The sequence below is a fragment of the Oncorhynchus masou genome, chromosome 13 (assembly GCF_036934945.1).
Source record: "Oncorhynchus masou masou isolate Uvic2021 chromosome 13, UVic_Omas_1.1, whole genome shotgun sequence".
In the NCBI taxonomy this organism is placed as follows: domain Eukaryota; kingdom Metazoa; phylum Chordata; class Actinopteri; order Salmoniformes; family Salmonidae; genus Oncorhynchus; species Oncorhynchus masou.
In genome coordinates this window covers 33941419-33963568 of record NC_088224.1, presented here as the reverse complement: position 1 = coordinate 33963568, position 22150 = coordinate 33941419, and the positions used below count along the sequence as shown (strand labels likewise).

Here is a 22150-nt window from a genome sequence, read left to right as displayed (position 1 = left end):
TGACTCCCCTTCATGAACTGTCAAATGAAAAGCCCAGGGAGAAGGAGGGATTGGTTTGGGATTGAGCCTCAACTCACTGGGCACATATCAATTCAATGCTAATTCCACGTAATTTAATTGAAACAACGTTGATTCAACCAGTGCGCCCAGTGGGAAAGGTCAGTCACATTACATCTGTATGACTGTGGAAATGAAAGAAGCCAAAAATCACATTTGAAAATGTATGGATTCTGTTTTCTTCGGATTGATGGCATGGGAAGTTTTCAGGATATTGGAAGCATGATAAAAAAAAGACTGATGTTATGATTTATTGAATATATTGGCATGTGACAGTTGCCTGTTGTTTCACAGTGACAAGGGAGAAAATAGATACATTACACAGGTCAAGTCATGCTCCAGTTTGAAAGAGAACCTTGAATGGCTCAATCAAGATGCCATTTTGTATACTGTACTATTTAATGTAATGCAAAAGTATGGAGATATTTTCATCACTTAGAATACTTCTGAATATATGCCTCCAATATCTGCGGATGTCTATGGCTATGTCCTGTGTGTTCATTGGAGGAAATGAGTGCGTGTCAGTGTGCTGTTGTCTGTTAGCACTTTCATAAATACACCACAACAAAGCTGTGACATCATGGAAGTGTAATGGGGTATATACTGTCCACGTTTCCTTGTCGAGTTTGGTTTAGTTCATCTATAACACTCTGATAAAGTAGATGAAGATATACAAGATGGCACTTCTACAATACAATAATCAATACTTCTATATTATTTTCCTCTACTTGTCACCATGTTGGGAGATATTACAAATTAATAAAGGGACATCTTCAAGGATCTGCTTTGCTGTACAGCAGCAGCAGTTAATGGAAAACATTATGAAACTTGCATTGGATAAAAAATTAAAACAGTTGGGTCCACAAGCTCAGGAGGCAGAGGGATACATCTCACTCAGGTCTGGCTAGTTCATTTACTCCAACTGGGAGACCTCGTGGAAGTATGCGCCGAGCATCTTGATGCCCTGGATGTAGTTTGTCCTGAAAGTAAACCATAGACATATATTCATATACATTTACATACAGTGCATTCGGAAAGTATTCAATCTACACAAAATAATGACAGAGCAAAAACAGGTTTTGAAATCCATGCAAATGTATTAAAAATAAAAAACAGAAATGCCTTATTTACATAAGTATTCAGACCCTTTGCTATGAGACTTGAAATTGAGCTCAGCTGCATCCTGTTTCCATTGATCATATTTGAGATGTTTCTACAATTTCATTGGAGTCCACCCATGGTAAATTCAATTGATTGGACATGATTTGGAAAGGCACACATCTGTCTATATAAGGTCCCACAGTTGACAGTGCATGTCAGAGCAAAAACCAAGCCAAGACAACGCATGACTAGCTTTGGGACAAGTTTCTGAATGTCCTTGTGGTCCAGCAAAAGCCCGGACTTGAACCCGATCAAACATCTCTGGAGAGACCTGAAAGTAGCTGTGCAGCGACGCTCCCCATCCAACCTGACAGAGCTCGAGAGGCTCTGCAAAGAATGGGTGAAACTCCCCAAATACACGTGTGCCAAGTCTGTAGCGTAATACCCACGAAGACTTGAGTTTGTGGTCGTTGCCAAAGGTGATTCAACAAAGTACTGAGTGAAGGGTCTGAATACTTGTGATTTCAGTTTTGCAAAAATGTTAACCTGTTTTCGCTTCATCATCATGGGGTATTGTGTGTAGATTGCGGATTTAAAAAAATCCATTTTGGACTAACATAAAACGTGGAAAAAGTCAAGGGGTGTGGATACTTTCCGAATGCACTGTAGATGTGTAACATCATTGAATTAAACAACAAGATGTACATTAAGACTCCATCGAGAAGCTAATAATAATGTGGGTGCTTATATTTGTCATATTTCACACATGTGCAAGTGTGTATTCAATGCATGTGTGAAATGGAAATGTGTTTTTTTGCATATCTCAAGTCCCGAGACACGCCATTATCGCAGTCCCATGCATCCAGACAGCGTATAGATAAAAAGACAACCGTGGCAGCCTACCTGTTGAGTTTCTCATTTTGTGAATGTGCTCCGTCGTCAGACGAGCCCATGGGCAGCAGCATGACGTTACGGCCGGTGGCTTCCTGGAAGGTCAGCGTGACGGGGATGCTGCCGCCTTCCCGTGTCAGGTCAGGCTCCACACCAAACACTATGTGGAAAAAAGGAGAGAACAAGACATTATTGCTCAAAAATGTTATAAATATTTAAGTTAGACCAGTGTTGTGTGTGCACGTCTGTGTGCGTGTGTCTGAGTGAGAGGGTTTGCCTGTGTATCCACACACCTGTCTTCATGGCCTTTCTACCAGCCATGTAATGGGGATGGTTGAAGTCAGACACCCAGGCCTTGGCCCCATGGCCCATGTACACCTTGAGCTTGTTGGGGCTCTCCAGCTCAGCAAACTTCTTCTCCAGGTGGCCAATAACCTTGATAGGATTATACATACATTTCTAAATATATGTTTCCACATTCATATTAAAGTCTCATTGAGATCAAAAATATTATATGAACAGTAATGAAAAGGACAGACAGTCAGAATGCTATCAGGGCTGTCTGTGTATGGCATATACTGTATCACAGTCTAATAGAGCAGTGGTTCCCAACCAGGGGTACTAGGAACCTTGGGGGTACTTAGCCTATGCACAGAGGGTACTTGAGAAGACTCCTGAGACCATTGGCCTTCTGGTAAAATGCACATTATGGGGTACTTCAGGGGTACTCCGGACAGAACAAAATTCAGGTGGTGGTACAGTAACCTAAAAAAAGGTTGGGAACCACTAAGACGGACCTCATGTTTGAGAGTGCATTTAAATGTAAGGAATGGACCAGTGGTGGGGGATGCTTGTCCACTACTATTTCATCCAAAAGTCTAGAACATGCAATGTGCTTATTCGATAACACCTTCAATTAAATTATCTAAATACCTGATCCTAGTCCTGTATTTAAAGAACTGAATTGAACTTATTACTGAGCCGACCTTTAACACTCTTCATATGTCAGCCTAACATGTTGAGGTGTTAGGATTTGAGGTAGAGGAATGGATCCCAGACCTGCACTTAAAAGAGTAAGGCCGGAAATGATCTAAAAACCTGAGTTGAGTTCTACCTAAATTCTAGAGGTTTCTACCTGTTTCTCCACCACTTTGGGGTCCATGTCCGGGACCAGGCGGATGGAGAACTTGCCGATGACCTTGCGGGGAATGACGGTCTTAGCACCTCCGTCGGAGAAGGCCCCCTCTATGCCGTGCAGGGAGAGGGAGGGGTACCTCCAGCGGTGCATCAGGATAGCCTCCTGCAGACGAGGGTCAGAGGAGAGAGCAAAGGACAATATGAACCAGAGAACATTGGGAATTAATCACTTAAATTGACTGAGAATCAACCAGTATTACTTTTAAAACTAGTTGGTAATTTCAGACATTGGCCCTGTTTGAACACTTTAGAAATGCATACGCAAGCAGTGAGATCAAGGTTACGACCCTATTACTTTAACCAATGCAACCAATTTAGATCAGTGATTGATTAAATGGAGGTAGGAAAGAACGAAGGACTCTTCATTTTGAAGTATTTGAACATAACCATCCATATACCTTGGTGTCGTGTAGGAGCTTCCCAGCTCCAACATCCTTGGCATACTCCACCATGTCAAAGTCGATCTTCTGGTACAGTTTCTTTTCCTCGTCTGTGACCTTGGCCACATCTTCGTCCATCCCCGGGACCAGGATCTTCCCCTTCTTGTCCACCAGGGAGCCTGAAGGAGGAGATACCAGGGTCAGGTTCACGATTGCACGCAACAGAATACATTTCACAACGAAAAACTAAAATGAGTCGCGCCGAGTTTCAGTCCTTTTGTTTGGTGCATTATGAACACGATCCTGCAGAGATATCATATGCCCTGTCCAGAAACAACCCCCCCAAGCCCCTACAAAACCGCCTAGGCACTTGTATAGATTTGATTCTAGGATTTTGTTTGATTCTATTGAAGGGCTACAATGCTGTTGCATATACAGTGCCTTGCGAAAGTATTCGGCCCCCTTGAACTTTGCGACCTTTTGCCACATTTCAGGCTTCAAACATAAAGATATAAAACTGTATTTTTTTGTGAAGAATCAACAACAAGTGGGACACAATCATGAAGTGGAACGACATTTATTGGATATTTCAAACTTTTTTAACAAATCAAAAACTGTAGAATTGGGCGTGCAAAATTATTCAGCCCCTTTACTTTCAGTGCAGCAAACTCTCTCCAGAAGTTCAGTGAGGATCTCTGAATGATCCAATGTTGACCTAAATGACTAATGATGATAAATACAATCCACCTGTGTGTAATCAAGTCTCCGTATAAATGCACCTGCACTGTGATAGTCTCAGAGGTCCGTTAAAAGCGCAGAGAGCATCATGAAGAACAAGGAACACACCATGCAGGTCCGAGATACTGTTGTGAAGAAGTTTAAAGCCGGATTTGGATACAAAAAGATTTCCCAAGCTTTAAACATCCCAAGGAGCACTGTGCAAGCAATAATATTGAAATGGAAGGAGTATCAGACCACTGCAAATCTACCAAGACCTGGCCGTCCCTCTAAACTTTCAGCTCATACAAGGAGAAGACTGATCAGAGATGCAGCCAAGAGACCCATGATCACTCTGGATGAACTGCAGAGATCTACAGCTGAGGTGGGAGACTCTGTCCATAGGACAACAATCAGTCATATATTGCACAAATCTGGCCTTTATGGAAGAGTGGCAAGAAGAAAGCCATTTCTTAAAGATATCCATAAAAAAAGTGTTGTTTAAAGTTTGCCACAAGCCACCTGGGAGACACATCAAACATGTGGAAGAAGGTGCTCTGGTCAGATGAAACCAAAATTGAACTTTTTGGCAACAATGCAAAACGTTATGTTCGGCGTAAAAGCAACACAGCTGATCACCCTGAACACACCATCCCCACTGTCAAACATGGTGGTGGCAGCATCATGGTTTGGGCCTGCTTTTCTACAGCAGGGACAGGGAAGATGGTTAAAATTGATGGGAAGATGGATGGAGCCAAATACAGGACCATTCTGGAAGAAAACCTGATGGAGTCTGCAAAAGACCTGAGACTGGGACGGAGATTTGTCTTCCAACAAGACAATGATCCAAAACATAAAGCAAAATCTACAATGGAATGGTTCAAAAATAAAAACATATCCAGGTGTTAGAATGGCCAAGTCAAAGTCCAGACCTGAATCCAATCGAGAATCTGTGGAAAGAACTGAAAACTGCTGTTCACAAATGCTCTCCATCCAACCTCACTGAGCTCGAGCTGTTTTGCAAGGAGGAATGGGAAAAAATTTCAGTCTCTCGATGTGCAAAACTTATAGAGACATACCCCAAGCGACTTACAGCTGTAATCGCAGCAAAAGGTGGCGCTACAAAGTATTAACTTAAGGGGGCTGAATAATTTTGCACGCCCAATTTTTCAGTTTTTGATTTGTTAAAGTTTGAAATATCCAATAAATGTCGTTCCACTTCATGATTGTGTCCCACTTGTTGTTGTTTCTTCACAAAAAAATACAGTTTTATATCTTTATGTTTGAAGCCTGAAATGTGGCAAAAGGTCGCAAAGTTCAAGGGGGCCGAATACTTTCGCAAGGCACTGTACCCATCCAATTATTTCATACCTATATCCTTATATATCTCTATGATAATACTATTCCAGCACATCAGCACACCCGATTCAACTTACCCATCAGTGCGATGAGGTCGGTCATGGCTTCATGGACAGAGCCCCCAAACACCCCAGAATGGAGGTCCTTGTCACAGCACTCCATCTGACAAAACAAGAAGGTTTAAAGCAGGGCTATGATCCATGCAGAGTTTGTGGTAAATGCACCCTCTAGATTTGTCTGACTCGGGGTTTCCAAAACTCCGTCCTCAGGACCCCAAGTGGAGCATGTTTGGTTTTTGCCCTAGCACTACTCTGCAGGTTCAAATAATCAACTAATCATCAAGCTTCGATAATTTGAATCAGCTGTGTAGTTAGGGCAAAAACCAAAACGTGCATAGAGTTTGTGAAACGCTGGTCTAACTCTATGGCTTCACCACAATGACAATCACAGTTTTTTTGTGGGAAGAGAGCCCTCTAGCTAACTCTATGACCTCACCTCAATGAAGAAGTAGCAGATTCCCCTCAGTCCATAGGTGATGCAGGGCTTGGTTTTGCCCAGCCAATAGTTGTCTGAGATGCACACGTAATCCACGTCCTTCAGGAAGGTGTCTTTCCGGGCGAACACCAGATCGTCCAGGCCCTCTGAGCCGGATTCCTCCATGCCCTCGAAGCAGAACTTGATGTTGATGGGAAGCGCCTGTTTCCATGAGAGAGGTATGAATGAGAATCTCAGCAGGCACATATGGCACATAATCTTAATGACGCTATTTTCTGGCTGTAAATGTTGTTGAGAAGACGTCACATAACCAGATTACAACCAACTGGTCTCTGCTGAAGTGCTTTGAAAGGCTGGTCATGGCTCACATCAAAAGCATCCTCCCGGATACCCTAGACCCACTCCAATTTGCATACCGCCCAAACAGATCCACAGATGACGCAATCTCAATCAATCACACTCCACACTGCCCTTTCCCACCTGGACAAAAGGAACATGTATGCGAGAATGCTGTTTCAATGACTACAGATCAGCGTAGTGCTCACAAAGCTCATCACTAAGCTAAGGACTGTGGGACTAAATGGGCCACCCCCCAGGTGGTAGGGGTAGGCAACAACACGTCTGCCACACTGATCCTCAACACTGGGGCCGCTCAGGGGTGTACACTTAGTCCCCTCCTGTACTCTCTGTTCATCCACGACTGCGTGGCCAAACACGACACCAACGCCATCATTAAGTTTGCTGACGACACAACAGCCTGATCACTAACAACGATGAGACAGCCTATAGGGAGGTCAGAGAACTGACAGTGTGGTGCCAGGACAACAACCTCTCCCTCAATGTGAGCAAGACAAAGGAGCTGATCGTCGACTTCAGGAAAAGGTGGGCTGAACAGCCCCCCATTAACATCAACGGGGCTGTAGTGGAGCGGGTTGAGTTTAAAGGACCACAACCTATCATGTTCCAAACACACCAGTCGTGAAGAGGGCATGACAAAGCCTATTACCCCTCAGGAGGCTGAAAAGATTTGGCATGGGTCCCCAGATCCTCAAAAAGTTCTACAGCTGCACCATTGAGAGCATCCTGGTCAGTTGCATCATCGCCTGGAATGGAAACTGGTTGGCATCGAACCGTAAGGCGCAACAGAGGGTAGTACGCACGGTCCAGTACATCACTGGGGCCAAGCTTCCTGCCATCAGGACCTATATAATAGGCGGTGTCAGAGGAAACCCCATAAAATTGTCAGAGACTCACCCAAGTCATAGACTATTCTCTCTGCTACCGCACAGCAAGCAGTATTGGAGCATCAAGTCTAGGACCAAAAGGCTCCTTAACAACTTCTACCCCCAAGCCATAATACTGCTGAACAATTAATTCATCATCATGTCACTCCTACCTAGATGTATTTTTTTACCTTTGTTTATTTGGTAAATATTTTCTCAACTCTTCTTGAACTGCACTGTTGGTTAAGGGCTTGTAAGTAAGCATTTCACGGTGAGGTCTACACTTGCTGCATTCGGTGCATGTGACAAAGTTTGATTTGATACATACAGGTAGATCTATTCACCACATACTATTCAAGACACTAAATTAATGTACCTGGCAGGCTGACAAAAGACTACTTCAACTTCTAAAGCACCGTCAGTCCTGTGTTTAACTTTGACAAATGGAGATCAATCATTCAATTAAATTACATTTATATAGCTCCAGCTTTCAAGCATCAGTGTCATAAAGTGCTTCCAGTAACCCAGCCCACACCCCCCCAAAAAAAACTATCTAGAGGAGGAATAAAGAGGGAATGCCCATCCTCCTCTGGCTGTACCTCCATGATTACGATGTTAGTGAGCTAGTATAAGACATAGGTCAGCTCAATCATTAAACGCTGATGATAGGAGATAAAGATTACTTGAGGACCTTTGGACGGCCATGATGCTGACAACACTGATGTGATCGACTGTAATCAAGATGAAAAGTCTTAAAGCGAAGAGGCTTTTTACCCTGTAGCTGACATGTCAACACCAAGTCCTTTAAACCTTGCCTGTTATTAATTGCCTAACCAAGAAAAGGGCACCTGTACTAAAACTGTTTTGAAAACACAATACCATGGGGTTCTCTCTGTCCTGGGCTAGCTTCAGTGAGTGCTACTTATCAAGTCGTGGTGCTGTGTCTTACCTGTTGGATCTTCTGGTAGCCCTCGATACAGTTGAACCAGGCCAACACTGGACCTTTGTCGTCTGTTGAGCCTCGGCCATAGAGCTTCCCTGCAGGGGATTAAGTTGCTGATTATGTTTTTATGATGAGGATCATGATGATGATGGACTACATAATCTGCAAGCCATAGGTGTCTTAGTAAAAATAAAAACAAATCTAAAGCGTGAATGACTAAAACCATAAGAAAATGTAGAAATTATAATGATCTACTATATCATCTTAGAAAACTCTTGCAGCCTTTAGTCATTCAAACGAGATATCATTATAGACTAGGGCGGTATAAAGATTTTTTAAATTGTCATACCATCCTACTCTCATCCTGGGATTTATCGTATTACCAGTTTAACATACAAGGGGCGCTAAAAACGCAAGAAAAGCCCATTGGCCTCTATTCCCAGAATGCTACCAAATTAGCACAAATGTAGGAGAGTTCAAATGGTTATTCCATCAAACTTCCAATTATTAGAATAGTACACAAACGCAGAACATCCAGGTTTAGGGTCAGTGTCCCAAGCCCGCGAACAGGAATGTTCCAAGTTCAGACAGAAGGGGGAATCGATCGCTATGATCAGGAACTTTAGTTTTGGTTTATATTTTCATTTGTTGCGCTACTAGTACTGCCTGATGATGTTAAGGAGGCAGCTACAGTAGTTGGATGATATTAACATCTTCAGTTTTTATTTCATTAAATGTATTTTAATTAATCTGGGTGCTTACGTCACCTACTAACACCCCTGGTACTACCGATAGCTCCCGTTCTCCTTACTCCTGTGTAGAAGTCCATAATGTTAAATAAATAAAGCATCCCAAGGTTAACGCTATAGGTATTGTTATAAGGGAGTGTGAAACTATCGAAACATGTAACTGAGTTTTATCGTTGTTATTTATATAGTTTTACAGTGTGATAAAAACTATTGCTGTTACTAGATAGCATGTCATTCTGTGATGCCGATGGTTAGCTGAGCTGCCGACGTATGCTAGTGTTGCATTATGGGAGATGTATTTTTTGCTCTAAGGTCTAAATGGGATGAATGCGATTTTCAGTTGTAGCTTGTTTGCATTACAGTGTTTTTGTACATTAGTTGTATTGTAATACTGTCAACACTGAAAGCACCAAGCAATGTATTGTGATGTGAGACAGGATGTGTTTTACTTTTCTTCATGCTCCTCTAGAGAACAACTTGTCAGATGGTGCATTGAAGACTGATGTATTCCTGCCCTTTCGTAATACCATTGCAGATCTACATAGAAGGCCAAAAAGACAGCCTTGGTGTCGCTCTTCATTTCTTTTTTCTTCTGTGGTACATATAAAGACCGCTTTTCAAACTAATAGCGAAATCACAGACACTGTTGTCTAAATGTTAACGAGCGAAAAACAAACATAACTAATTGCAAAGACCGGCAAAACCAGCTATAAGTTACACAAGCATGGCTAGTAGCTACCGAATTGGTGAGAGTGGACATTTACAAGCAAAAGTGAACGAGAGACATTGTAAACATTAACAAAGTTGTGATGCATCCTTTTCTGGAGGAACAGCAGCACGTGTACATGGAACAGAGGGGAGAAGAAAATAGGGGGGGGGGGGATAGTAGGAAGCACAAGCCAAAAATTGCAACTGTACAGATAACTCATCCAGAGCTCTTTGACTTCTGAAGAAAGCCATAAGATATGATGGCAAACATTTAGTAGTGAAATGCATGCAAGTGTAACGTCATCACTTCGATATACAACACGATGGACTCATCAGCTCTTGCCTTCTCCTTCTGAAAATAGCACAAACACATGACTGGCTCAACTGTTCTGTGGAACTAAGGTAAGCGTCATAATGTAAGAGGTGAAGTGAACACTATCGGTTTTATCTCCTAATATATTGCACAAGTTGACTGCAGGTATTAAGAAGCTACAAATATTAAAATGTATGAAAAAAGGCTTTTTTTCTCCAATGGCTTTTTCCAAATGCCCCAGTATACACGGAATAACACCCAAGCCTATTATAGACCAATAAAAGACATTGAAAAAAATGCTACTTAAAAAGGAAAAAAATAAATCAGTACTACCTTCCCTGTGAAACATATCAAGAGTCAAAAGAAGGAAATTAGGTAATCAAAGGGGGAGACGATTTGATTTATGAGTGGTGAAGAGAATATAGCAACAGTCAGGTGACTGTCACAAGATAACAAGTAACGACCTGTCAGCATGAAAGGAAAATGCTGCTGACACATCTCTGCATGACACACTGAAACCAGACTAGAGACGAGACTAAAAATACAGTGCCATCAGAAAGAATTCATACCCCTTGACTTATTCCAAATTTTGTTACAGCCTGAATTCAAAATTGATTAAATTGTTGTTTTTTTTCCACACCCATAATACCCCATCAATGAAAACACATTTATAGAAATGTTTGCACATTTATTGAAAATGTAATCTCATTTACATAGGTATTTACACCCCAAGTCAAAAATTTATAGAAGCACCTTTGGCAGTGATTACAGCTTTGAGTTGTCTTGGGTATGTCTATCAGCTTTGCACATCTGGATTTGGTGATTATCTCCCATTCTTCATTACATAATTTTTCAAGCTCTTAAATTAAATGAGCGGCAGTGAACAGCAATCTTCTTTCTACAAGTCTTTCTTCAGCTTTTCAATGGGATTCAAATCTGGACTTTGGCTGGGCCACTCAAGGACTTTCACATTCTTGTTCTATAGCCATTCCGGAATTGCTTTGGCTGTATGCTTGTGGTCACTTTCCTGTTGGAACTTTCTCCACCAATGTAAGGTCGTTTGCACTCTGAAGCAGGTTCTCATCAAGGCTTGTATTTTGCTTGTATTTTGCTCCATTCACTGTTCCCTCCATTTATACCATTCTCCCAGTCCCTCCCTAGTCCTTGCCAGTGACAAGCATCCTCAGAATGATGCTGCCACCACCATGCTTCACGGTAGGGATGTTGTTAGATGGGTGATGAGCCATGTCTGTTTTTTTTCAGACATAACGGTTTACATTTTTGTCTTGGCAGACCACAAACTTCTGCTTTATGATCTCAGTCCTTCACGTGCCTTTTTGAAAACTACAGACATGCTGTCATCTGCACTTTTCTCATGAGTGGCTTCTGTCTGGCCACTCTCCCATAAAGCTCAGATTAGTAAAGTGCTGGATAGACTGTTGTCCTTCTGGCAAGTTCTCCCATCTCAGCCAAGACACACTGTAGTTCTGTCAGAGTGGTCATCGGGTTCTTTGTCACCTCTCTGACCAAGGTCCTTCTTGACCAGTTGCTCAGTTTGGTCGGATGGCCAATTCCAGGCAGCTGGGTAGTTCCATTTTTATTTATGTTTTTCATTTCCAATGAAGGGGACCACTGTGCTCTTGGAAACTTCCACCACTCTAGAAATGGTTTTACACCTCATAAATGCCTCATCAAAACGCTCTCTCTGAGATTGACAGAGTTCGTTGGACTTCATGGTATAGACATGCAGTATCAACTGTGGGACCTTTTACAAACAGGTGTGTTTCTTTCTAAATCATCTCCAAACAATTTTATTGGCCACAGGTGGACTCCAATCAAGTCGTAGCGACATCAAGAAAAAACAAACCCCAAAAAACAGGTGGGGACAATGATGGGCAAGACTTGATGGTAACGAGACTGTTTCTAGTAAGGGATATATTTTAGAGACAGGTGATTGCTGGACCATTGAGAAAGTTCCTTATCAAACACTAATTTGATCCAATCATTATAAACCCATTTTAATGCAAGTGACCCCGAAAACAGCCTAGACTACCACACATGTAACCTGTAGTTTGGAGTTTAGGTTCATTAGTGCAGACATTGAAAAACTTGCAACTAACCGAGAAACAGTGCATTCGGAAAGTATTCAGACCCATTGACTTGGTCCACATTTTGTTACATTACAGCCTTATTCTAAAATTTATTAAATTATTATTTTTCCTTCAATCTACACAAAATATCCCACAATGACAAAGCAAAAAGAAGTTTAGACATTTTTGCAAATTTATTAAAAATAAAAAGTACTCAGAACCTTTGCTATGAGACTTGGAATTGAGCTCAGGTGCTGCCTGTTTCTATTGATCACCCTTGAGATGTTTGTACAACTTCATTCATGTCCACCTGTGGTAAATTCTATTGATTGGAAAGGGACACACCTGTCTGTAGGCCCGACAGCTAAAACTGCATATCAGAGCAAAAACCAAGCCATGAGGTGGAAGGAAATGTCCGTAGAGCTCCGAGAAAGGATTGTGTTGAGGCACAGAGCTAGGTAAGGGTACCAAATCATTTCTTCAGAATTGAAGATCCACGAGAACACAGTGGTCTCCATCATTCTTAAAAATGGAAGAAGTTTGGAACCACCAAGACTCTTCCTATAGCTGGCCGCCCGGCCAAACTGAGAAATCGAGGGGGGGGGGGGGGGGCTTGGTCAGGGATGTGACCAAGAACCCAATGGTCACTCAGAGAGCTCTAGAGTTCCTCTGTGGAGATAGATGGTTGTCCTTCTGGAAGGTTCTCCTATGCAGCACTCCACCAATCAGGCCTTTATGTAGAGTGGCCAGACAGAAGCCACTCCTCAGTAAAATGCACATGATAGTCCACTTGGAAGAGTTGTCTAAAGGGCACCTAAAGGACTCTGACCATGAGAAGCAAGATTCTCTGGTCTGATAAAACCAAGATTGAACTCGTTGTCTTGAATGCCAAGCTTCACGTCTGGAGGAAACCTAGCACCATCCCTACGGTGAAGCATGTTGGTTGCAGCATCATACTGTAGGGATGTTTTTCAGCGGCAGGGACTGGGAGACAAGTCAGGATCAAGGGAAAGGGGAATGGAGTACAGAGAGATCCTTGATGAAAACCTGCTTCAGAGTGCTCAGGACCCCAGACTTCAAATATGGCTAGCAATGCACAAATATGGCTAGCAATGCACACATTTTGTGCTCTTGTAGGAAGTAACCACTCCACTATTGCTGACTAGAAATGAGCTATAACTGGGCTAATAACGCTACATGCAGTTCTTGCTTTGACCTCAAAACAAGCGCATCTACTCATGACCACTCATGCTATAAAAACAGTCCAGTCCAAAGTGAATGGCACAAATCCATATTTGGCAAAGGTCTATTTGCATATAGGGATACTGCAGCTCTGATTGGTTATGGCACACTGGTCTGTGTAGAGTATGGGCCTGAGTCGTGCCTGTCAAAGCAATAGAATCCTACTCCAATGCTCTCTGCCTACAAGAAAATATCTTACCTAGTTCATTGTTTGGGTATGTTTCATTGAAAGTGGCTAATGTTACGTTGATTAGATCACAATTCGCACAGTAGAGGGAATTGTTGATAGTGTTAACTAAAGGCGAAAACTAGAAAAAGTAAGCGACGTTCAATCTCATGCTTCCCTGCAAGGGCTGACATTTCTACTGCACAGCAGTCCCAGGGGAGCTGCACGAGTGAACATTGCCTAGAAGGTAGTAAGTTACACTGTTGATACAAAGAGTAAGAAGTAACCTAAATTGCACAAGCCAATGCAAAGTGGCTGTTCCACTGGATGTCAGAAGGTGAATTCACCAATTTGTAAGTCGCTCTGGATAAGAGCGTCTGCTAAATGACTTAAATGTAATGTAAATGTAAATCATACTTCCCCAAAAGGAGAACGCTGAAACATCAAAGTCCAAATCTCAACACTGGCATGGATTTTGATGTTTCAGCATTGTTCTGTTTTTTGTGCTTTGGAATAGCTTCTCTCACCATCTTTCTCCACCAGAGTGAAGGGCTCCGTGTCCCAGCCGTCATCGATGGCAGCTGGCTGGACATCCAGGTGGCCGTAGATGCACACAGTCTTCTTACCCGGGTCGGAGCCCAAGGAACCCAGGATGATGGGTGGCAAGGGGATCTCCTCTCCGGAGGGAAGCTGAGGGGGCAAAAATGAAAAGGTCTTACTCAATGGTCTAAAAATCCATATTTTCCTCTTCTCGCCATTGCACTGACATGAAAGAAATTACCAGGTGAAAGATGAAGAGGAGGAGACAGACTTTCAAGCAACAGATACAGCAAACCAGTCAAGGTTGAAGGAGATCAAGGGGGTCTGAGCCGGCCAGAGGATCGGCAGCAGTGTTCTTTCCTGGAAGCCTTTCATGCTCCACAAGGAAGAAGAGGACTAAGTGAGGAAAGACTAGGGTATATTATATACAATGAAAGTAAAGGGAGCAGATGCATTTAAACTCAAAATGTTATGTACAGTTTGACTGCTGAATAGGCTGGTGTTGACACAATCTATGCAGACAATGTAGCTGGGCAACAAGTACCGATTGATAAAACGTTATCACCACACATTTAAAATGCAAGGAAAGACCAGGTAGCCCTGAAGTGCAGGACGAATGCATGATAAATATGCTACATGGCCAAATGTATGTGGACACTTGCTCGTCAAACATCTCATTCCAAAATTATGGCCATTAATATGGAGTTAGTCCCCCCTTTGCTGCTATAACAGTCTTCACTTTTCTGGGAAGGCTTTTCACTAGATGTTGGAACATTGCCACAAGGGCATTAGTGAGGTTGGGCATTGATGTTGGGCGATTTGGCCTGGGTCGCTGTCGGCATTCCAATTCATCCCAAAGGTGTTTGATGGGGTTGAGGTCAGTAGTCTGTGCAGGCCAGTCAAGTTCTTCCACACCAATCTCAACAAACCATTTCGGTATGGACCTCACTTTGTGCAAGGGGGCATTGTCATGCTGAAGCAGGAAAGGATCTTCCCAAAACTGTTGCCACAAAGTTGGAAGCACAGAATCATCTAGAATGTCATTGTATGCTGTAGCGTTAAGATTTTCCTTCACTCTCGACCGCACCTGCCGTCTCCAAACCTGAAAGCTCGGCTATGAAAAGCCAACTGACATTTACTGCTGAGGTGCTGACCTGTTGCACCTTCTACAACCACTGTGATTATTATTATTTGACCCTGCTGGTCATCTATGAACATTTGAACATATTGGCCATGTACTGTTATAATCTCCACCCGGCACAGCCAGAAGAGGACTGGCCACCCCTCAGAGCCTGGTTCCTCTCAGGTTTCTTCATAGGGAGTTTTCCTAGCCACCGTGCTTCTACATATGCATTTCTTGCTGTTTGGTGTTTTAGGCTTAGTTTCTGTATAGCACTGTGACATCGGTTGATGTAAAAAAGCACTTTATAAATATACTTGATTAATTGGAACCAAGGGGGGTAGCCCGAACCATAAAAAAATTGCCCCAGAAAAGTATCTCCACCAATCTTTAGAGTTGGCACCAATGTTCCCTCTAAGCTGCGCTCCCCAGGAGAAGCAGAGCGCATAAGAAATATCTGCCCACAGAGAGAAGCACAAGCTTGAACTTCACTCAACTTTCTAGAGTTTTCCCTGTTAGTTAACATCAATGTTTCCGAGTCGATCCAATATTAGCCACTTTCAATGCAACATAATGAAACAAAGCAAACTATTCAAGAGATTATGTTGTAGGCAGAGCACATAGGAGTAGGATTCTATTGCACGTAACTGAGCCCGTAGTCTACACAGTGTGACATAGCCAATCAGAGATGCAGTCGGCCTATGCAAATAGACTATTGCCATATACAGTGCCTTCGGAAAGTATTCAGACCCCTTGAGTTTTCCACATTTTGTTAGGTTACAGCCTTATTCTAAAATGGATTAAATATAAAAGCCTCAGCAATCTACACACAATACCCCATAATGACAAAGCGAAAAGGTTTAGACATTTTTGCAAATTTATAAAATAAAAAAACAAATACATTTACAAAAGTATTCAGACCCTTTGTCATAAGACTCAGAATTGAGCTATGGAGAAACCAGTTTCCATTCATCATTCTTGACATGTTTCTACAACTTATTTGAATTGCACCCGTGACAAACTCAATTGATATGATTTGAAAAGGCACACACCCGTCTATATAAAAGGTCCCACAGTTGACAGTGCATGTCAGAGCAAAAACTAATCCATCAGGTCGAAGGAATTGTTCGTAGAGCTCTGAGATAGGATTGTGTCGAGGCACAGATCTGGGGAAGGGTAGCAAAACATTTCTGCAGCATTGAAGGTTCCCAAGAACACAGTGGCCTCCATCCTTCTAAATGGAAGAAGTTAGGAACTAGAGCTGGCTGCCCGGTCAAACTGAGCAATCAGGGGGAGAAGGGCCTTGGTCAGGGAGTTGACCAAGAACCTGATGGTCACTCTGACAGAGCTCTAGAGTTCCTATGTGGAGATGGGAGAACCTTCAAGAAGGACAACCATCTATGCAGCACTCCACCAATTAGGCCTTTATGGTAGAGTGGCCAGGCGGAAGACATTCCTCAGTAAAAAAGGTACATGACAGACCAGCACCTAAAGGACTCTCAGACCATGAGAAACAAGATTATCTGATCTGATAAAACCAAGATTCAACTCTTTGGCCTGAATGCTAAGCGTCACATCTGGAGGAAACCTGCCACCATCCCTACGGTGAAGCATGGTGGTGCTAGCATCATCCTGTGGAGGTGTTTTTCAGCGGCAGAGACTGGAAGACTAGTCAGAATCGAGGCAAAGGTGAATGGAGTAAAATACAGAGATCCTTGATGAAAACCTGCTCCAGAACACTCAGGATCTCAGACTGGGGCGAAGGTTCACCTTTCAACAGGACAACAACAACAACAAAGCACAGAGCCAAGACAACGCAGGAGTCGCATCGGGACAGGTCTCTGAATGTCTGAGTGGCCCAGCCAGAGCCCGATCTGACATCTTTGGAGACTTGAAAGTAGCTGTAAAGCAAAGCTCCCCATCCAACCTGACATAGCTTGAGAGGATTTGCAGAGAAGAATGGCAGAAACTCCCTAAATAAAAGTATGCCAAGCTTGTAGTGTCAAACCCAAGACTCAAGGCTGTAATTGCTGCCAAAGGTGCTTCAACAAAGTACTGAGTAAAGGGTCTGAATACTTATGTAAATGTGATACATTTTACATTGTATAAATTTGCTAAAATGTCTAAACTTGTTTTGCTTTGTCATTATGGGGTACTGTGTGAAGATTGTTGAGGGGGGAAAAAACTATTTAATCAATTTTAGAATAAGGCTGTAACCTAACAAAATTAGGAAAAAGTCAAGTGGTTTGAATACTTTCCGAAGGCACTATATGGATGTGTAATTTACTTTGAACTGGACTGTGTTTACAGCTGTAGTCGTGATTAGATGCACTTGTTTTGAGATCAAAGCAAGAGATGCAAGTAGCCACGTGTGCACATTGTTCATATCCTTTGCTATTTAGTGAGTTATTAGCCCAGTTATAGATCATTTGTAGTCAGCAATAGGGGAGTGATTACTTCCCACAAGAGCACAAAACATGTACATTTATCTTTGAAAAGTGAGTCGTGTAAATAACTGTCTTAAAGTGGCAGTGTTGTATTTTGAGACAGGCTTGAATAAGCTAAGTAGCCAATAGGGAGAGAGTAGCATAATGTGTCTGATACACTGTAACAATGGTATGGGAATAATAAAACATTTTATTTGTAGTGGTTTCTTGCATCAAACAACATTTTCAGTCATAAACAGGTAAATGTCCTACATTGAACACCACACATTGGCTGCTATTGTAGGCTGAATGATGGAAATAGTTATTCTGTGTTAAAATTTTATGGAATTCGCCATTGTTTTTCATTGTAGGCCACTATTGTAGGCATACATTATGATCAAATAGCTACTTGGCCACTGTTATAGCTGTAACTTTAAGCAGGTACAGCCTCAGTGTTCACAGTAAATACACTGGAAGTTGTACAGAATGTTTGCAGACAGCAGATCTGAAATTTGATCAGTGGCAAAAATGTAGGGAATATTGGTTGGCACTATGCAGTTGTGCAGATAGCGTTCTCCTGGCATCCGCAAAACCCAGATTTGTCTGTCGGACTGCCAGATGGTGAACCATGATTCATCACTGCAGAGAACACGTTTCCACTGCTACGGAGTCCAATGGAGGCAAGGTTTACACCTTTCCAGCCGACGCTTGGCATTGCGCATGATGATCTCAGGCTTGTGTGCGGCTGCTCTGCCATGGAAATCCATTTCATGAAGCTCCCGACAAATAGTTATTGTGCTGATGTTGCTTCCAGAGGCAGTTTGGAACTCGGTAGTGAGTGTTGCAATCAAGAACAAACGTTTTTTTACACGCTACTTGCTTTAGCATTCGGCGGTCCCATTCTGTGAGCTTGTGTGGCCTATGACTTCACGGCTGAACCGCTGTTGCTCCTAGATGTTTTTACTTCACAATAACGGCACTTACAGTTGACCGGGGAAGCTCTAGCAGGGCAGAAATTTGACATCCTATGACAGTGCCATGTTAAAAGTCACTGAGCTCTTCAGTAAGACCATTATACTGCCAATGTTTGTCTATGGAGATTGCAAGGCTGTGTGCTCGATTTTGCACACCTGTCAGCCACAGGTGATGCAATCTACTAACTTGAAGGGGTGTCCACATACTTTTGTATATATAGTGTATATCTTCCTGCTCATAGTTAATGTATCCATTCAAAGCTGTCTTTGTAGATTGTTTCAAAATACATTTGTTGGTAGCGGCTATGTTTTACAAACATAATGTTGACTCTGGCACACAATTCATAGCCCCTCCACAACATATAATATCCCCATTACTGACTTGAGAACAAGAAGGAGAATTCAAAGAAGGGCACCTATCGGTAGATGGGTAAAAAATTCAAAGCAGACATTAAATATCCCTTTGAGCATGGCAAAATTACCAATCACACATTGGATGGTGTATCAATACACCTAGTCACTACAAAGACACAGGCGTCCTTCCTAACTCAGTTGCCAGATAGGAAGGAAACTGCTCAGGGATTTTTACCATGAGGCGATGGTGATTTTAAAACAGAGTTTAATGGCTGTGATATGAGAGAACTGAGGATGGATCAACAACATTGTAGTTACTCCAGAAAACTAACCTAAATGACAGTGGAAAAAAGGGTTAGGGTTAGGGCGGCGCACAATTGGCCCAGCATTGTCCGTGTTTGGCCGGTGTAGGCCATCATTATAGATAAGAATTTGTCTAAAAGGTTAAATTTAAAAATATATATATTTACCCTGGAGTTGCTTATCAGGACGACATTGAATGTTTCTGAGTGGCCTAGTTACAGTTATGAAGTAAATCGGTTTGAAAATATATGGCAAGACTGTCTAGCAATGATCAACAACCAACTTGACAGAGCTTGAAGAATTAAAAAAAATAATAAATGTGCAAATTCTGTACAATCCAGGTGTGCAAAGCTCTTAAGAGACTTACCCAGAAAGACTCAAAGCTGCCAAAGTATGTATTGACTCATGGGTGTGAGTTATTTCTGTATTTCATTTTCAATACATTCTTTAACATCTATAAAAACACTTTCACTTTGTCATTATGGTGTATTGAATGTCGATGGGTGAAATTATCTATATTTAAGTAATTTTGAATTCAGACTTTAACACAACATGTGGACAAAGTCACAGGTATGAATAGTTTATTGTGGCACACAGTTCAAAGTCCTACCTTCTGTTTTCCAATGTCCACCATCTCCACTGTGCCCCCCAGCTTCTCAATGTCCTTGGCTGCCATCTCCATCATCTTCTTGATCTCCCCGCGCTTCTCTGGCCAGGCAGACACACTCTGCACAGCCACCCATTGGGCAAGACGCTAGAGGCAGAGTAGAGCGAGAAAAAGTGTTTTTTAAATGTAGGGTATTTAATTTGAATTGTTCAACATTGTTTGTTTGGCAACAAGTATTTGTCATGCCAATAATAAAAATGCCTTTTCAATTGAGAGGCTTTGAAGCCAATTTCATACTCACTCAGTTCATGTTCAATAATCAAGTTTCATAGTTCATGTCGTCTTTTTAAATAAGGAGTCAATTTGTTTTCAGCGCTTTTATTTCTATGACTTATCAAATAATCTTGTTACAATACACATCATATCGATTCCCCAGGTATAGTGATAATACTGTATTGTGAGGTTCCTAGCAATTCCCAGCCCAATACTTTTTCTTCAAGTTTATGAATAGGAAAACCCACAAACACATTACTTGGTTCTTGTGGCAAGGAAGTGAAGTCCAAGGCACTAAACCTAACACCCTACAGGGGTGTGGTGTCCTATCTTATGTGCTGGTGTTGTTTTTGCTACCATGTCAGTTCTTGCTACTCGTGATCTAAAGGGGTTGGAGAAGTGAAAGCAATAGTCTTGTCATGGCAGGCTAAGACTTGACTCTGTTCTTATCAAGTCCTTCCAAGTCTGAAGTTTAAGAAATTAAATAATTTAATATAATTTGAGATTCACATGCAAAGTAATGTTCGTCAAAACATTAATATGGCTAGCCCCAAATGCATGAATCAACTCAGTCAAGTCGCAGATAGTAAAACATGACTAAATGCATTATCATAATTCAAGTAATGAGAAAAGGATACCTCAATGTACAGCTCCTGGTGTTCGTCCACATACTTAAAAAGTGCTGGAAGATGAGCCATCTTTGGCTGAAGAGTTTGCTGGTGTCTAAGAGCTGTTGGAAGAGACAGACTAAGGTTTTATTTGGACTACGAACTGACAGGGGGCAATGCACATGCCTCAACAATCTACTATAACATGTTATCGACCATTAGCTCCTCCCAAACTGCTGACTGTGACACCATAAGTACGTTAGTTGTGACCGCATGACATTATCTCCGAAACCCTGAACATTACAAATAACAAGGTAACAGTCAACTCGTAGCCAATAGTTTGTTTTTATGGCAACATAGTTTAAACCTTTTTGGAACAGATTCTAAACCTGTTGCTGGGAATGTGATGGCCAGCAAAGACAGGCAAGTCACCCTCAGCTAGCTACTGTACATAGCTAACGTTAGTTATCTACAGTAGCTAAGTTAGTAACGTTACTGTATGTAACGTTAGCACGATGCTTTCAGGGTAAGAAAAAGTTATGCACCAATAAAGCTAGCTACAAAACACAATAACAAGCCAATTTAGCTAGCTACATTGGTTAGCCAGCTAGCTAACAAACACTGGCAAGTTTAGCTTACTATTTAACAGGTCAGTAGAGCAAGCTAAATGAGCTCAGAAATATATTGTGAAATATGACTACAACTGTGTTGCAAAGACATTTCAGAAAATGACAGTCATCACCATCGGGCACTTTTGCTTACTCACTGTAGAAAAAGATTGTGCTGCGCTTCTTCCTCCTGGGTGTATTAAATGAGGGGATTCGATTAATCTGTCCCGGGCGCCCATGTAGGCGTGCTTTGCACCGGGTGAAAATTGATTGGGATTCGCTTTGGAACCGGGCTGCCTCCCGGGCGTGAGCTCGGGGTGCTCTGTTCAAAGCCCACGGCTCCAAACAAAAATGACGTAATAAACCACGATGAGTAATGAGTATGATTATGTTATAAAAACGCTTTATCTGCATTCACAATGAAAATTAAAACAGATTTTTTGAGAAAATATATATTTCTGGGCGAAGCACCAAACTGCCTTGTAGACAACATGACCTGGGCGAAGCACCAAACTACCTTGTAAACAACATGACCTGCGCAAATTACTGCTCAATTTGAGAAGAGCACTCCTCCCTCACCGCTTTTTCCCGTTCACGTCACGGGCCATAAACCGGTACCCAGCGGCTCCACAAAATCCAATTTGCTTAGTGTCTTGTTTGGCACACTTTGTACAAAATAATAAAATGCAGTACTACAGGATATTTC

The 22150-nt window shown here is 42.1% G+C and overlaps 1 protein-coding gene and 1 long non-coding RNA gene across 2 annotated transcripts in view; one reads left to right on the top strand and one right to left on the bottom strand.

Moving 5' to 3' along the window:
- Positions 1-292: 292 nt before the first annotated feature.
- On the bottom strand, positions 293-21710 carry LOC135552124 (cytosolic non-specific dipeptidase-like). Its single transcript, XM_064983547.1, has 12 exons — positions 21603-21710; positions 20867-20958; positions 19959-20102; positions 14159-14321; positions 8370-8458; positions 6198-6398; positions 5780-5864; positions 3645-3805; positions 3185-3349; positions 2343-2484; positions 2062-2209; positions 293-1037 (listed from the first exon to the last, which is right to left on the bottom strand). The coding sequence occupies exons 2-12, from the start codon at positions 20924-20926 to the stop codon at positions 971-973; spliced, it is 1425 nt and encodes a 474-aa protein (XP_064839619.1). The 5' UTR covers positions 20927-20958; positions 21603-21710; the 3' UTR covers positions 293-970.
- Positions 21077-22150, top strand: part of LOC135552125 (uncharacterized) — an 87512-nt gene continuing 86438 nt past the window's right edge. Inside the window, exon 1 of the long non-coding RNA XR_010457406.1 lies at positions 21077-21150. This is a non-coding gene — a long non-coding RNA (uncharacterized LOC135552125). The remainder of the gene's footprint in view (positions 21151-22150) is intronic.